This window comes from Mus musculus, chromosome 4, assembly GCF_000001635.26.
Source record: "Mus musculus strain C57BL/6J chromosome 4, GRCm38.p6 C57BL/6J".
Classification (NCBI taxonomy): Eukaryota; Metazoa; Chordata; class Mammalia; order Rodentia; family Muridae; genus Mus; species Mus musculus.
Genome location: NC_000070.6, coordinates 143,435,174 through 143,452,649, shown reverse-complemented (window position 1 = coordinate 143,452,649; position 17,476 = coordinate 143,435,174). Strand labels below are relative to the sequence as shown.

The window sequence follows — 17,476 nt, the reverse complement described above, 5'->3', positions numbered from 1 at the left end:
GCTTGGGAGATCTCTCCATTTTCTGAGATCTTCTATTTCTTTCTTGAGAGTCTTTAAGTTCTTATCATACCGATCTTTCACTTGTTTGGTTAGAGTTACCCCAAGATATTTTATGTTATTTGTTAATATCATGAAGGGTGTTGTTTCTCTAATTCCTTTTTCAGCCCATTTAATCATTTGTAGAAAGGAAGACTACTGATTTATTTGAGTTAATTTTACATCCAGCCACATTGCTAAAGTTGTTTATAAGCTGTAGAAATTCTCTGGTAGAATTTTTGGGGTCGCTTGTGTCTACTATTCTATCATCTGCAAATAGTTATACCTTGACTTCTTGGCCAATTTGTATCCCCTTGATCTCCTTTTGATGTCTTATTGCTCTAGCTAGAACTTTGAGGACTATATTAAATAGATATGGAGAGAGTGGGCATCCTTGTCTTGTCCCTGATTTTAGTGGGACTGCTTCAAGTATCTCCCCATTTACTTTGATATTGGCGATTGGTTTGCTGTAAATTGCTTTTATTTTGTTTTGATATGGGCCTTGAATTCCTGATCTCTCCAAGACTTTTAACATAAAGGTAGTTAAATGTTGTATTTTGTCAAATGCTTTTTCAGCATTTAAGGAGATGATCATGTGGTATTTTCCTTTGAATTTGTTTATATAGTGGATTACTTTAATCAATTTTTGTATAGTGAACCAACCTTGCATCCCTGGAATGAAGCCTACTTAATTGTAGTGAATGATTGTTTTGATTGTTTGGCTTCAGTTTGCAAGAACTTTATTATTTTTGCATAAATATTCATAAATGATATTAGTCTGAAGTTCTATTTTTTGTTGAGTCTTTCTAGGGTTTAGGTATCAGAATAACTATGGCTTCATAGGATGAGTTAGGTAGTGTTTCTTCTGTTTCTATTTTATGGAATAGTTTGAGGAATATTAGTATTAGGTTTTCTTTGAAGGTCTGGTAGAATTCTGCACTAAAGCCATCTGGCCCTGGGCTTTTTCTGGTTGGGAGGTTTTTAATGTCTTCTTCTATTTCCTTAGAGGATATTGGCCTGTTTAGATAGTTTACCTGCTGTTGATTTAACTTTGGTATGTGTTATCTGTCTAGAAAATCATCCATTTCATCTAGATTTTCCAGTTTTGTTTAGTATAGGCTTTTGTAGTAGGATCTGATGATTTTTTTAGTTTCCTCCATTTCTGTTGTTCTGTTTCCCTTTTGATTTCTGATTTTGTTAATTTGTATACCATCTCTGGGCCCTTTAGTTAATTAGGCTAGGGGGTTATCTATCTTGTTGATTCTCTCAAAGAACCAGCTTTTGGTTTTGATGATTCTCTCTATAGTTTTCTTTGTTTCTATTTGGTTGATTTCTGCCCTGAGTTTCACTATTCCATGCCATCTACTCCTCTTGGGTGGCTCTTCTGGGAGGCCTTCAGACTATAGGATCTTCAAAGGGGTACTGAAGCTGCTGATCTGTTGCCCTGGCTGCAGCAGATCTCCTAGGAGGCCTTCAGACTGTTGGGTCTTAAGGAGAGCAGTCAAGCTCTTGCCCTATGTGTAGCTGTTCTCCAAGGAGGCCTTTGGACCATTGGGGTCTATTGCCCAGTTGTCCAGTGTGCAGCAGAACTCCTGGGATGTGGTATCTTCAGGGGAGCAGACAACCTAACAGTCTGTCCTGACAGAAGTAGCCAGCCGGAAGGGGAGTGGAATTCAGGGGACAGAGGAGGGTTTGTGGGGTATTGGGTTCCGAGTCCTCTGGGCTGCCAGATGCTGTGGGCCTTTGGGAGGGTACCATACCAGTTGCCCTGTGTGAAGCAGAACTCCTGGAATGCCTTCAAGCTGTGGTGTCTCTTCAGGGGAGCAGACAAGCTAACCAAACTTGATTCTTTCTTGTTCTGTGCTTAGATGTATAATAAATCCTTATGCTTAAATAAGTACTGGGGAAACTTGACTCTTTATCTTTCTTATTATCTGTGCTTAAATGAGTGTTAATATATGGAGATTAACACATGCTGTTTAGCTGTGTGTAATTAAATAAAAGAATTTATTGCTAGATCCATCTGCCTCTGCTTTGCAAATGCTGTGATTAAAGGCATGAGATACAACCACTTGGCTTCAATAAATCAGTTCTTGGCTTTGGGTCTTGTCTAAGATTCTTCCTGTGTACAGATCTGACCCATATTATTGACACCATCGAAATCTGAAAATGAGCGAGTGGGTGGAGACTCAATTATTGAATCAGAGGCAGACTTTGGCTGGGAGGGTGTGGCCACAAAGGGAGGGTTCAGCTGAAAGGTATATAGTCACACCAGGCAGAGAAACTCTAGGTCTCTTGGAGCCTGGAGACACAGCCTTCCCCTGCCTGAATATGGCGAGCTGTGAAGAGTGTCCACCTCAAGTAAGTCCCTCAGCTCCATAAGGATCCCTCATTCCACACAACCTAGTCTAGCTATGTCCTCACTTGAAATTTTGTTCATATAATTTTTTACTTGCTGGTTCTTCCTTTTTGAGATAAGTTCTCTCTACTTAAGATTGCCTGGCCTATATCCTAGGTGTTCTGTGTGTTTTGGCTAGTATCCACTTATCAGTGAGTACATACCATGCATGTCCTTTTGAATCTGGGTTACCTCACTCAGGATGATATTTTTTAGTTCCATGCATATGCCTGCAAAATTCATGATGCCCTCATTTTAAGTAGCTGGATAGTATTCCATTGTGTAAATGAACCACATTTTCTGTATCCATCCTTTGGTTGAGGAATATCTGGGTTCTTTCCAGCTTCTGACTGTTATAAAAAAAAAAAAGGCTGCTATGAATATAGTGGAGTACATGGCCTTGTGGGATGCTGGGGCATCTTTTGGACATATGCCCAGGAATCATATAGCAGGGTCTTCAGATAGAACTATTTCCAATTTTCTGAGGAACCTCTAGATTGATTTCCAGAGTGGTTGCACCAGTTTGCAATCCCACCAGCAATGAAGTACTCCTCTTTCTCTACATCCTAGCCACCGTGTGCTGTCACTTAAGTTTTTGATCTTAGCCATTATCAGTGGTGAAAGGCAGAACCACAAGGTCATTTTGATTTGCATTTCCCTGATGACCAAGGACTTTGAACATTGCTTTAAGTGTTTCCAAGCTATTCGAGATTCTTCTATGATTTAACTGGGGAAAGAATTGAAGAAGCTGAAGGGGAGGACGACCTCATAGATAGACCAGCAGTCTCAACTAACCAGACCCCTTAGAGACTGAGCCACCCAACTTAGCAGCATACTTGGGCTAGTCTAAAACCCCTCAATGCTACACACAGAGAGACAGAGAGACAGAGAGACAGAGAGACAGAGAGACAGAAAGGGAGGAGAGAGGGGGGAGAGAGGGGGGAGAGAGGGGGGAGGGGGAGGGGGAGAGGGGAGGGGGAGAGGGGAGGGGGAGAGAGGGGGGAGAGAGGGGGAGAGGGGAGGGGGAGAGGGGAGGGGGAGAGGGGAGGGGGAGAGGGGAGGGGGAGAGGGGAGGGGGAGAGGGGAGGGGGAGAGGGGAGGGGGAGAGGGGAGGGGGAGAGGGGAGGGCTTCCTGGTCTGGCCTCAGTAGGATAAAATGCATCTAATCCTGGAGAGACTTGAGGCCACAGGGAAGGGAGATGCCTGGTGGGTGGAGGAGATGGGGAGCCCCCTCATCAAGGCAAGGGAGAGGAGGAATGTGATGAGGAACTATGGGAGGGGTGACCAGGAGTGGGAATGGGCAGTGGAGGGAATGTAAATAAATAAAATAATCTTTTTTAAAAAAAAAAACAAGGATTGCCTGGCCTGAAACTCTCAGAGGTTCTTCTACTCACCTGAGATCTGCTTAACCAGAATATCCAAGTGTGTTCTCAATTACATCTAATTATTAATTGGGTCATTGTGGGTTTTGTGAGGCTGTTTTGTTTTGTTTTGTTTTGTTTTGTTTTTTTGAGACAATCTCACTAAGAATGTCAGGGTGACCTTGAATTTAAGGCCCTCTAGGCCGGAATGGCAGGTGTGAGTTACTCAAGCCCCTTCACTATCAATTTTTATGTCACTCTAATCTTGTCATTCTTTGGTGAGCCTTAAATCCCAGAATCAGCGAGGCAGAGGCAGGCTGGTCTCTGAGTTTGAAGCCAAACTGATCTACATAGTGAGTATCAGAACAGCCAGGGATTATATGTGTCTTTTAAAAAGGAAAAACTAGGGGCTGGAAGATGGCTCAGTTGTTAAGAACACCGAGTGCTCTTCCAGAGGTACAGTGTTCAATTTCCACTATATGGTGGCTTACAACCATCTGTGATGGGATCTGATGCCCTCTTTGGATGTGTCTGAAGATGGAGACAGTGTACTCACATATACATAATAAATAACTAAATAAATAAGGCAAAACAAGCAAACAAACAAACACAAAATACCAAAAACTAGTGGTATTCATATCTCCTCACTGATACATAGTCTCTTTCTTTTCATGGAACTCATGATGTCCTTAAACTTGTAGGGAGAAACCTGCATATGTATGTATGCATGCATATATGTGTATGTGTGTACATATACATGTACATATATGTGTGTGGTATATATGTATATTTACATATATATGTATATATTTGTATGTATCTCTCTGGGTGCACTTAATATACTTTAGATCCTGATCACAGCCTCCCTCACTCCTCTCCTCCCATACCCATCCTTTACTGCAAGAGGGAGGCAGAGGCTGGATGGTCTCTAAGATTCATGCCAGCCTGATTATAAACCAAGTTTCAAAACAGCCATGGATAAGACCATGTCTCAAAGAAGCAAAACAAAACAAACACATAAACAAAATCAAACGAGGCATTTCCATCAGATGGTTGATACATGGACTCTTCTTTTCAAGGATTCCAAGATGTGCTCAAAATTGCAGGGAGAAACCTGCCTCTTTTTATTCAGTGTTCAAATGAAAAATCTGACCATCACTTGGAATTAAAATTTCTGCTCTTTTGTCTTACTTTCCTTGGTCTTCCTGTACTTTCTGCAGGTCTCGGGAAAGTTGTTCTGGTGCTATAGAAGGAACCAATTATGTCATTGAGATAGTGATCCTCCTGCCTTCAGCATATGAATTATAATCTCCACCTCATAGTCTCTTCTTTCTGGATGATTTATAAAGGGTTACAGACCATGCCAATGGCTACTGAAGGTTTACTGACTTTAGTGTTTTTCCCACTTTATTTAGCTCTGTAGCATGTAGAACTCAAACTTGAAGCCTTCCCAATATCTTCTCCAAAAGGCCAGTATGGGTGATAATCAAAGATTGATGTTAATAGCTAATGATGGGAATTTCATTTTTATTTTTATGTTATTTTTTTAGTTTTGAGTAAGCTTATAAAATTATGTTTTCATCAATTTTTATTTTATTTAATCTCTTTTTTAACTCCAGATTTTGTCACCTTCCTGGTCCACCCTCTGACTGTTCCATGTCCCATACCTCTCCCCATCCCCCATCTCCGTGAGGATGTCCTCACCTCCCACCCCCACCTCACCAGACATCCCCACTTCCTATGGCCTCCAGTCCCTTGAGGGTTAGGTGCATCTTCTATGACTGAGCCCAGACCCAGCAGTCCTCTGCTGTATATGTGTTGGGGTCCTTATATCAGCTGGTATATGTTGCCTATTTGGTGGTTCAGTGTCTGAGAGATCTTGAGGGTCCAGGTTAATTGAGACTGGTGGTCCTACTACAGGGTCACCCTCCTCCTCAGCTTCTTCCAGCTTTACCCTAGTTCAACCACAGGGGCCAGCAGTCACTGGTTGAGTGTATTGGTTGAGTGTAAATATCTGCATCTGACTCTTTCAGCATCTTGTTGAGTCTTTTGGAGGGCAGTCATGACAAGTTACTTTTTGTGAATACTCCATAGCCTGAGTAATAGTGTCAGGCCTTGGGACCTCCCCTTGAGCTGGATCCCTCTCTTTTTTTTTAATTAGGTATTTTCTTCATTTACATTTCCAATGCTATCCCAAAGTCCCCCCATACCCTCCCCTCCACTCCCCTACCCACCCACTCCCACTTCTTGGCCCTGGCATTCCCCTGTACTGAGGCACATAAAGTTTGCAAGACCGATGGGCCTCTCTTTCCAATGATGGCCGACTAGATACATATGCATCTAGATACATGAGCTATGGGGGAGTACTGGTTAGTTCATATTGTTGTTCCACCTATAGGGTTGCAGTTCCCTTTAGCTCCTTGGGTACTTTCTCTAGCTCCTCCATTGGGGGCCCTGTGATCCATCCAATAGCTGACTGTGAGCATCCACTTCTGTGTTTGCTAGGCCCTGGCATAGCCTCACAAGAGACAGCTATATCTGGGTCCTTTCAGCAAAATCTTGCTAGTGTATACAATGGTGTCAGTGTTTGGAGGCTGATTATGGGATGGATCCCCGGGTATGGCAGTCTCTAGATGGCCCATCCTTTTGTCTCAGCTCCAAACTTTGTCACTATAACTTCTTCCATGGGTGTTTTGTTCCCAATTCTATGAAGGGGCAAAGTGTCCACATTTTGGTCTTCATTCTTCTTGAGTTTCATGTGTTTTGCAGATTGTATCTTGTATCTTGGGTATTCTAAGTTTCTGGGCTAATATGAGCTAGATCTCTCTTAAGGTCTGTCACTGTACCTCCTTTTCCTCAAGCTCTTATCCATTTTTGTCCCTGGAGTTCTTTCAGACAAGAACAATTATAGGTCAGAGTTTTTGCCTATGGGGTGGCACCCTGACCCCTCACTTAATGCCAGTTGTTTCTGCTCTACAAGTTCCCTCTCCTCACTGTGGGGTATTTCATCTAAGGTCCTTTAGAGTCTCTCACCTCCCAGGTCACTGGTACATTCTGGAGGGTCTGCCCACCTCCTACCTCCTGAGGTTGCCTGTTTCCATTCTTTATGTTGGCCTTTATCCCACCCAATACCTGACCATGTTATCTTCTTCCCCTTCCTGAACCCTTTCCCACCGATTAATCTTCCTTTCTCCCCTTCCTGTGATTGCTTTCTTCTCCCTCCTGAGTGGGATTGAGGCATCCTCACTTGGGCCCTGTTAACCTTTTTTTACTTTTGTGGACTGTATCCAGGGTATTCTGTACTTGGGGAGCCACTAATATCCACTTATTAGTGAGTATATACCATGCATGTTCTTTTGGGTCTGAGTTACCTCACTCAGGGTGATATTTTCTAGTTCTATCCATTTGCCTGAAAAACTCAGGATGTCCTCATGCTCATACCTGAGTAGTATTCCATTGTGTAAATGAACCACATTTTCTAAATCCATTCTTCTGTTGTGGGACATCTGGGTTGTTTCCAGCTTCTGGCTATCACAAACAAGACCACTACGAACATTGTGGAACATGTGCCCCTGTGGCGTGATGGATACGTTTTGCATATATGCCCAAGAGTGATATAGTTGGATCTTCAGGTAAATCCATTTCCAATGTTCTGAGGACTCTCCAGATGATTTCCAGAGTGGGTTTACCAGTTTGCAATCCCACCAGCAATGGAGGAGTGTTGCTCTTTCTCCACTTCCTCGACAACATGTGCTGTTATCTGAGGTTTTGATCTTAGCCTTCTGATTGGTGTAAGGTAGAATATCAGGGTCATTTTGATTTGCATTTCCTTGATCACTAAGGACTTTGAACAATTCTTTCAGTGCTTCTCAGCCATTCGAGATTCGTCTGTTGTGAATTCTCTGTTTAGTTTTATACCCCATTTTTTGATTGGGTTGTTTGGTTTTCTGGTGATTAGCTTCTTGAGTTCTTTATATATTTTGGATATTAGCCCTCTATCAGATGTGGGGTTAGTGAAGACTTTCCCCCCAATCTGTAGGTTGCTAATTTATCCTACTGACTAGGTCCTTTGCCTTACAGAAGCTTTCCAGTTTCATGAGGTCCCATTTATCAATTCTTGATCTTAGAGCCTGAGCCACTGGAGTTCTCACAGGAAATTCCACCCTGTGCCAGTGAGTTCAAGGCTCTTTCCCACTTTCTCTTCTACTAGATTCAGTGTACCTGGTTTTAGGTTGAGGTCCTTGATCCACTTGGACTTGAACTTTGTGCAAGGTGACAAATATTTTCATTTTTCTACATACAGATAGCCAGTTTAACCAGCATCATGTATTGAAGATGCTTTCTTTTATCCATTGTATATTTTTGGCTTCTTTGCCAAAGATCAAGTGTATGTAAGTATGTGGTTATATTTCTGGGTCTTCAATTCTATTCCACTGATCAATGTGTCTGTCTCCGTACCATGCAGTTTTTATCACTAGTACTCTGTAGTATGGCTTGTAGTCAGGGATCATGATTTATCTGTCTTGTTGATTCTCTTAAAAAACTAGCTTTTGGTTTTGTTGATTCTTTGCATAGTTCTCTTTGTTTCTATTTGGTTGGTTTGGCCCTGAGTTTCACAATTTTCTGCCATCTACTCCTCTTGAGTGTATTTGCTTCTTTTTGTTCTAGAGCAGTCAGGTGTGCTGTTAAATTGCTAGAGTAGGATCTCTCCAATTTCTTTACCTGGGCACTAAGTGCTGTGAATTTTCCTCTTAGCACTACTTTCATTTTGTTCCATAAGTTTGGGTATGTTGTGACATCATTTTCACTGAATTCCAGGAAGTCTTTAATTTCTTTATTTCTTCCCAGACCAAGTTATCATTGGGTACAGAGTTGTTCAGTTTCCAAATGTATTTGGGCTTTCTGCTGTTTGTGTTGTTATTGAAGGTCGGCCTTAATCCGTGGTGATCTGATAAGATGCATGGGATTATTTCAATCTTCTTGTATCTCCTAAGGCTTGTTTTGTGATGAATTATATGGTCAGTTTTGGAGAAAGTACCATGAGATCCTGAGAAAAAGGTGTATTCTTTTGTTTTAGGGTGAAATATCTGTGTGTTTGTGTATGTATGTATGTATATATATATATATATATATATATATATATATATATATATACACATATATATAGTATGCGTGTGTGTGTATGTATATATATATACATATATATATATATATAATTTGGTTCATAACCTCTATTAGTTTCACTGTTTCTTTGTTTAGTTTCTGTTTCAATGACCTGTCCATTGGTGAGAGTGAGGTATTGAAGTCTCTCACTACTATTGTGTGGGATTCAATGTGTGTTTTGTGCTTTAGTAATGTTTCTTTTATGAATGTGGATGCCCTTGCATTTGGGACATAGATGTTCAGAATTGAGACTTTCTCTTTGGTGGATTTTTCCTTTGATGAATATGAAGTGTTCTTCCTCATCTCGCTTGATCACTTTTTTTGTGGAAGGAGTTTCAAGACAGGGTTTCTCTGTATAGCTCTGGATGTCCTGGAACTCACTTTGTAGACCAGGCTGGCCTCGAACTCAGAAATCTGCCTGCCTCTGCCTCCCGAGTGCTGGGATTAAAGGCATGGGCCACCACACCCAGCTCTATTGATCACTTTTGGTTTAAAGTTTTATTTTATTGGATATTAGGATTGCAACTCCAGCTTGTTTCTTGGACCATATGCTTGGAAGACTTTTTTTCCATGTTACTCTGAGATAGTATCTGTCTTTGTTATGGAGGTGGTTTGTTTTTTTGTTTGTTTGTTTTTGTTTGTTTGTTTGTTTGTTTTGTTTTTTGGGGGGGGGTTTGAGGTGTGTTTCTTGTATGCAGCAAAGTGTTGGATCCTGTTTGCCTATCCAGTCTATTAGCTTATGTCTTTTCATAGGTGAGTTGTGTCCATTAATATTGAGTGATATTAAAGACAGATAATTGTTAACTCCTGTTATGTTTGTTTTTAGAGGTGGCATTACGTGCATGTGGTTCTCTCCTTTTGACTTTGTTGTGAGATGATTAATACCTTGTCTTTTCTTTGGTGTAGGTATCCTCCTTATATTGGAGTTTTCCTTCTAGAATCCTCTGTAGGTCTGGATTGGTAGATAGATACTGTTTGAATTTGGTTTTGCCCTGGAATATTTTGGTTTCTCCAAGTTCATTAAGAGTTTTGTGGGTATAGTAACCTGTGCTGGCATTTGTTTTCTCTTAGAGTCTGCATGACCTCTGCCCAGACTCTTCTGGCTTTTAGTGTCTCTGTTGAGAAGTCTAGTGTAATTCTGATTAGTCTGCCTTTATACATTACTTAGCCCTTTTCCCTTGCAGCTTTTAATATTCATTCTTTCTTTCTTCTGTGAATTTAGTGTTTTGACCATTATGCAATGAGAGGATTTTCTTTTCTGGTCCAATTTATTTGGTGTTCTATAGGCTTCTTGTACATTTATGCTCATCTCTTTCTTCAGGTTGGGGAAGTTTTCTTCTATGATTTTGTTGAAGATGTTTTCAGGTGCTTTCAGAATCTTCATTCTTCTCTATTCCAATTATTCTTAGATTTGGTCTTTTCATTGTGTCCTGGATTTCTGGATGTTTTGGGTTAGGAGTTTGGTTTTTTTTTTTTTTACGTTTTGAATTTTCTTTGAGAGTACTCTCAATATCTTCTAGGATGTCTTCTATACCTGAGATTCTCTCTTCAATCTCTTGTATTCTGTTGGTGATGCTTACATCTGTAATTCTGACCTTTTTCCTATGTTTTCCATTTCCAAGGTTGCCTCCATTTGTGTTTTTTTTTTAATTGTTTCTACTTCCATTTTAGGTCTTGGACTACTTTATTCAATTCCTTTGCCTGGTTGATTTGTTTTCCTGTATTTTTTTAAGGGATTTATTTGTTTCCTTTTTAAGGGCTTCTACCTGTTTACCTATGTTTTCCTGTATCTTTTTTTTTTCAGTGAGCTATTTATATCCTCCTTAAAGAACTCTATTATCTTACTGATATAGGATTTTAGGTCAGTTTCCTGATTTTCAGGTGTGTTGGTGTATCCAGGGCTTGCTGTGGTGGGAGAACTGGGTTCTGATGATGCCAAAGTATATTGGCTTCTGTTGCTTATGGTCTTGCACTTGCCTCTCACCATCTGATTATCCCTGGTTTTTGCTGGTCCAGGTATCTCTATCTGGAGCCTGCTTCTTTTGTCCCTGGATTGTTTCAGGTCTTCTGGTAGGCCTGTGGCCCTGACTGTAGCAGACCTCCTATGGGTTCTTCCAACTGTGGGGTCTTCGGAGGTGCAGAGAAACTGCTGATCTATTGCATTGGCTGAAGCAGATTTCCTCGGAGACCTTCAGACTGTTGGGTCTTCAGAGGAGCAGTCAAGCTGTTGTCCTATGAAGCTGTTCTCCAGGAAGGCCTATAGACTGTGGTTTCTGTTTCCCTCTGAACTCCAGGAAGGCTTTCAGTCTTTTGGGTCAATTTTCCCTGTATGCCTCAAAACACACCCTACCCCAGCCCACCCCAGGATGTCTTCAGACTCTGGTGTTGGTTGCCCAGGTACCTTGTGTGCAGAGGAACTCCTGTGATGCCTTCAAGCTGTGGTGTCATCAGGTGAGCAGACAAGCTGGTGATCAATTGCTTAGTTGCGCTGTATGCAGCAGATCTCCTGGGATGCCTCAAGCTGTGATGTCTTCAGGGGAGCAGGCTAGCTAGCCTTCTGCCCCAGCAGACAGCACCAATCAGAAGGGGAGTAGAATTCAGTAGGCAGGGGCTTTGAGGGGTGATGGGTCTCAAGTCCACTGGGCTCCCAGCAGCAGCTGTGGGATTTCAAGAGTGTTCTTACCAGATGCCCTGAGTGCAGCGGATCTCCTGGGGTGTCTCAGGCTGTAGTGTCTTCAGGAAAACAGGATAGCCAGCAGTCTGCCCCAGCAGAAAGCACTGGCCAGAAGGCTAATAATGATAATTTCAAAGATGTCATTGCTTATTCCATACAATATAGCTTCATAGAGACTGTGGAAAATTTGAAAACTGTTTTCCTTTGCTTTTTTTGAGGGCCTGGAGAGCTAAGCACAGTCTAGTCATCATCAATCGGCTAACTGAGCCTTTAGGGTTCCTGGTGATCCCTTTCCAGTGGGATATATTCACCCCAACTGTGACTGCAATTGGATGTGGCCTTCGGGAACTAGGATACTTTGGTGAGACTTTACACCACCAGAGAGGAGAATTATGGCTTTAAAACCAACAAAGGCTGGACCAAACAGTTCTGGATTAGAAATGCTACAGCAGCACAGGCTGAGCAGTGGCGAAATACACATTTAATCCCAGCACTTGGGAGGCACAAGCAGGCATCTCTTTGAGGTCCAGGCCAATGTGGTCTATAAAGCAAATTTCAGGAAAGCCGAGAATGCAGGTAATTCTATAAAGACCATGTCAAAAAAAAAAGAAAAAAGAAAAAAAGAAAGAAAAGAAAAGAAAAGAAAAGAAAAGAAAAGAAAAGAAAAGAAAAGAAAAAATTGAGGGTGATCAAATTGGTAAACTGAGTTCTCCATCCTCATCAGTAGTGATTTAGCCCTCACACTTCCCTGTGTGGGCAGAAGGGCTCCCTAAATTTCTTGTCATTAATAGTATATTTTTTCCCTGTTTCCCTAGAATGTATCTTTCGAAGAAGACATTGTGAATATCAACCCCCCACCCGCCCTCCAGAACCTGGCAATTCAGAGTCTACTGAGGGATGAGGCCTTGGCCATTTCTGCTCTCAAGAACCTACCCCAGAATCTGTTCCCAGCAATTTTTGAAGCAGCCGTAATTGGTGGACGTATAGAGATCTTGAAGGCCATGATACCTGTATGGCCCTTCCCATACCTTTCTTTAGGAAAGCTGATAAAGAATTGCAACCTGGAGACTTTGAAGGCTATGCTTGAGGGAGTGGATATACTGCTTGCACAAAATGATCGCTCCAGGTAGGCAAGATCAGCTAGGGTAAAGATAGGATCTCTGGGTGCTGAGAAGGAGCAACTAGGAACAGGAAATATTTGGCCAACCATGGATCAGAGGCTTCTGATTGCATGAGCTTAGAGGGATAAAGAAGCTTGGGATAAGTCTCAGCTATCTGGGCAAACAATGGCTAATGTAGAAGAAAAGTGTACGCACAGCCAGTAAGGAATGGGCCGTTCCGTGTATACCTCAAAAGTACAAGTGTAATGAGGTTGGGATTAAGGGGCCTGGAATGAAGAGAAGTAAGACAGGGCTAAAGATGTCTCTCTTGCAAAGAATGCTATTCAGTAACTCAACATGAGTCTCTGTGTTTGATGATAGGCACAGGAAATAGCAAACTTTTTTAAACAATTTTTTTTGTTGTTTGGTTTTTGGTTTTTTGGTTTTTTTGAGACAAGGTTTCTCTGTATAGCCCTGGCTGTCCTGGAACTCACTTTGTAGACCAGGCTGGCCTCAAACTCAGAAATCCACCTGTCTCTGACTCCCAAGTGCTGGGATTAAAGGTGTGCGCCACCACCGGCTGGTGCAAACTTTTTAAGAAACAGCTGAAGTGTGAGTGTGGCAGAGAATCAGACTGTAAAATATAGCTTCTCTTATGAGAATTATATTCATTTCTCCCACAGTAGATGCAAACTCAGAGTGCTCGATTTAAGGAATGAATACCATACTTTGTGGAGAATATGGGGTGGATCCTATGAAGGTAGAGGCTTGCCAGAGTTCATGACACAGCAGCAGCCAATGGAGAACTGTCCTGACTGTGGGGTGAATAAAGAATTGAAGGTGACAACTGACCTCAACCTCGTGGATGGTGGACTTGATGAATCTGCCACATACTTGTTGCAGTGGGCCCAGCAGAAAAAAGATTCCATTCATCTATGCTGTACGATGTTGAGAATTCATAGCTTACCCAAAGACATATTCAGAGATATCCTCAAAATTGTAAATACAGGCTGTATACAGGAGCTTCACTTGAAGGAATTGTACACAGAAGAGTTGGTTTTTCTTATACCTTACCTGAGAGAAATGAACAATCTTCTTACATTCATGCTAAGTAGCATCAGAGAAACCTGCAGAATGGATAACTCGACAAGGCTTGATGAAGAGAATATAAGCAGGTTTATTTCTCGCCTTCCCAAATTCCACTGTCTGCAGAATCTCTATGTAAATGATATCACCCTTCTAGGAAACAACCTGAAAGACTTCCTCAGGTAAGGAAGGATCATGAGGATCATGACCATAGAAAACATTTTTTTCTTTTTTTTTTTGGGGGGGGGGGGTGGGTGGATCTAGGGAGTCCTTCGTGATCTGACCATCATAAACCTTAGAGATATAACATGTCTAACCAGATGAGCTCTATGCTAAGATATGTATGACTAGGCATAAGCATTGCCTCTAATTGCTCATATGTGAATGGTTTTGAGTCCAGAAATGAGTTGAGTAGATAAGAAATATGCAACACTGAGGTTCAAGGGAAAGACAGGATCACGGCATTTGGATGAAGTCTGAGAACTCGTAAAAAACAGCATTAGAAAGTTGTTGAATTTTGTTTGGGGTGGGTAGTCCTTCTGACATGCACCATGTTGATCTGATACATCCATTGCTGTGGTTTCCTGCCATTCCCTGAATCAAACCTATGGTGGTATACAGGCTTCCAACTAGAATGCTGTGGGTTGTATGAACAGACAACAGAAGGTCATGTCCTGGGGCTTGACCTCAATATATAGTCAGAATGAGCTTGGGAGAACTGTCATCTCTTTAGCTGTCAATCCCTCCAATGCTCTTCAACACCACTGGCCAGAAAGCAATAACTTGTTCTCTCTCCAGGTGCCTGGGGAAGCCCTTGGAGACTCTTTGCCTCACTTCTTGTGACTTATCACAGTCAGACTTGGATTACCTGCCCTGTTGCCAGAATACTTCTGCACTCAAACGTCTGAACCTGACTGCTACAAGTTTGCGTGGTTTAGTCTTTCATCCTCTTGGAGTTCTCCTTGAGAGTGTTAGAGGTACACTGCAATCCCTGGAATTAGAGTTGTGTTTTATGGAGGACTCTCAGATCAGTGCCATTTTGCCTGCCCTAAGCCAATGTTCCCATCTCACAAAGGTCAATTTCTATGATAATGAACTCTCTCTGCCTATCCTGAGACAACTTCTATACCACACAGCCAACCTGAGCCAGCTGACCTATGAGGTATACCCTGCCCCTCTAGAGTGCTATAATGACATGAATATAATACTAACACATAAGTTAGAAAATTTTTGTCCTGAGCTTCTGGACATAATCAGGGCCAATAGGCAGCCCAACAGAGTCACATTTGCTACATCCAAATGTTTAATCTGTTGTGGGTCCTACGTTTATGATCTGGAGACCCAGAGCTGCCTATACCAGAAAGATCTACTGGAAGATTGATTGTGGAACAAAGAAATGGAAGCTGAGTATTAGAAATGGACAAAATTGTAAGTCGATGTCAATTGCTGATAGGAGCATGGTTATGTCAAGCACCTAAATGTCTGACACACATTGGAAAGGCAAGATCTTCCTCTGAGCAAGAGAATGGATGTTGCATCTGCAAAAAGTGCCAAGCACTCTTTTCTTCTCTTGTACTATTGTAGTTTGAGTGTGTCATAATAGGGGCACCCTTCTATGAGAAGATTGTCCCCCTTTATTAAGTGCATACAATAAATGTGTTAACTTTCTGCATTGCTGGTATGTCTCTATCAGAACACAGAGCCCAATCATTCCCAGCCCTTCTGTATCATTCCTCATCACCATAATTAGGTCAATCTCAGATTTGTGCAGTTCCTTGCATCTCAGGAACAGGTCTCATAAATGGGACCCAAACCACAGAGCTTCACAAAATGCTCAATGTCTGGGAAACAAATTTGTATGTAGTACATTCAGATCACAACTTAGTTAGATATGGAGAACAATGGGATGAAGGGACATGTTTCTTCAGCAGTCTAGAAAATGAGGACCAAGTGAATACCAAGGCAGGCACATTTCAGGAACTATGTTCTTGTATTTAACCTTTGCTGGAAGACATTATTTGCAACATATGAACACTCAGAGACCTGATATCAAAATGAGTATATGATGTAACCTTAAGCTATCTAGTTCTTCATACTTCCAGAACAGTTTATAAATTGACTAAGATGAGCTTCACTTAGTCCGAGACATATTTCCTAACACTATCCCCTGATTCCCTGTGACAGGTCCTCATGGGGATCTCCCAACTTTCATGTGTAGTGCAGCTTCTTTAAGATATTGAGGTGACTCACAGCAGTCTGTGGAGAAGAGGATGTTCTCGATGGAACTTATCACAGTCTCCTTACTTTAGTTCATCTCTTTGACATTCAGACTGGCCATGGTCTGTGGACCTAATAATGCCTTGGACCTCTACCTCACTGGCTTTTTATGGGTCTTATTTTCTTTTATAAAGGTCCTGTAGTGTTGAGATTAAATATACACAACTCCATGCCAGGTGATGTTCTTTAAAAATAAAATGTACCAAGATGCTCTTCATGAGGTTCCATGAATCACCAAGACTCCTTAAAACTATGAGTTTTCAGGAGGGACACCCATAGAGAATGGAAGACATTTCTGCCTACAGTCCAGAATTAACCATTAGGTAGGGATCCTCAGAGTCAGCCCAAGATAACCTAAAACCAAGTTCTCAGCACAAAGAAGATCTACTTGCCTCAGAGGGACAAAGGGCAAGGGATAAGAGACAAGACAAGAGATAGAAGACAAGGGAGAAGAGGAAGGGAACAGGGGAGAAAGTAAAGTAGTATTTGTCCTTGGGGGCAGGGCAGGAGTAAAGGACTGCCTCTGGATAGAGAAAAGACAGAATACCTAGCCTGTAGGCAAAAGGCATGTTACAAAGGTAAAAGGTAAACCCCATGTGAGAATGAGGTATTTAATTTTAATTGGGCTTTATAATTATGTAAGCTAAAGGGGGATTTTGATTTCTGGACTTGAAAGCTGGGCTTTGGTAGTGAGCCTCAAGAAGAGGAAGTGTCCAAATAAAGGAATGGACCTTGGGGGCTACCTTTAGAAATGTAATCTAATGGTTTTCAGCAAGGCACAGAGAATGAGGGACAAGGGAAAGACTGCCAGAGCCATGTGTGCCATTTTGATTGTCTGACTACAGTCCCTTCGCTGAGGCAGGAAGATTGCTGAGAGTGGCAGTTTCAAATTAATCTACAGATCAAGACACTATATCGGAAGACAAAACAAAACTAACTAACCAATCTCCTCCAAAACAAAGTACATACATACCACCTCACTCAGTTTACTAATAGATGACTAAATAAACAACTAAGACTCCGTGGTAGAGAATGATTCATTGAATGGTCTTTGGACTCTCAGGATAGTGTCAGTTTTTTGGCTTTCACAGAGGGAACCCCATCAATGGCAATAATGAAAATAATCCCAGGCAACATCAGTTTGGGACACAAGCAACCAATCAGAAGTCAAGTTTTGGATGTAAGATGGAGCAAAGAGAGAGAGAGAGACTGGTGAGGGTTTAATGAGCCTGGCTCTCAGTTTTCAGGCACATCACACTGTGCTAAAGTCTAAAATAATGTAAATGGGTTTTTTTTTAATTTTGTTGCTTTCATTAGGGAGATGGGTAAAAATTTTTTAAGAGAAGTCATGTGAAATACTCTAAAAATTAGATTAGTAGTT

The 17,476-nt window shown here is 41.6% G+C and overlaps 1 protein-coding gene across 2 annotated transcripts; it reads left to right on the top strand.

Annotated features, from left to right (window-relative positions):
• The first annotated feature begins 2,325 nt into the window (after positions 1–2,325).
• Oog4 (oogenesin 4) lies at positions 2,326–15,486 on the top strand. Of its 2 annotated transcripts, NM_173773.2 has the most exons (5): positions 2,326–2,397; positions 11,851–11,993; positions 12,448–12,758; positions 13,416–14,000; positions 14,617–15,486. In NM_173773.2, the coding sequence occupies exons 3-5, from the start codon at positions 12,634–12,636 to the stop codon at positions 15,197–15,199; spliced, it is 1,293 nt and encodes a 430-aa protein (NP_776134.1). In that variant the 5' UTR covers positions 2,326–2,397; positions 11,851–11,993; positions 12,448–12,633; the 3' UTR covers positions 15,200–15,486. The 2 variants fall into 2 exon arrangements, with proteins under 2 accessions (NP_776134.1, NP_001334167.1); NM_001347238.2 differs by lacking the exon at positions 11,851–11,993.
• Positions 15,487–17,476: the final 1,990 nt, after the last annotated feature.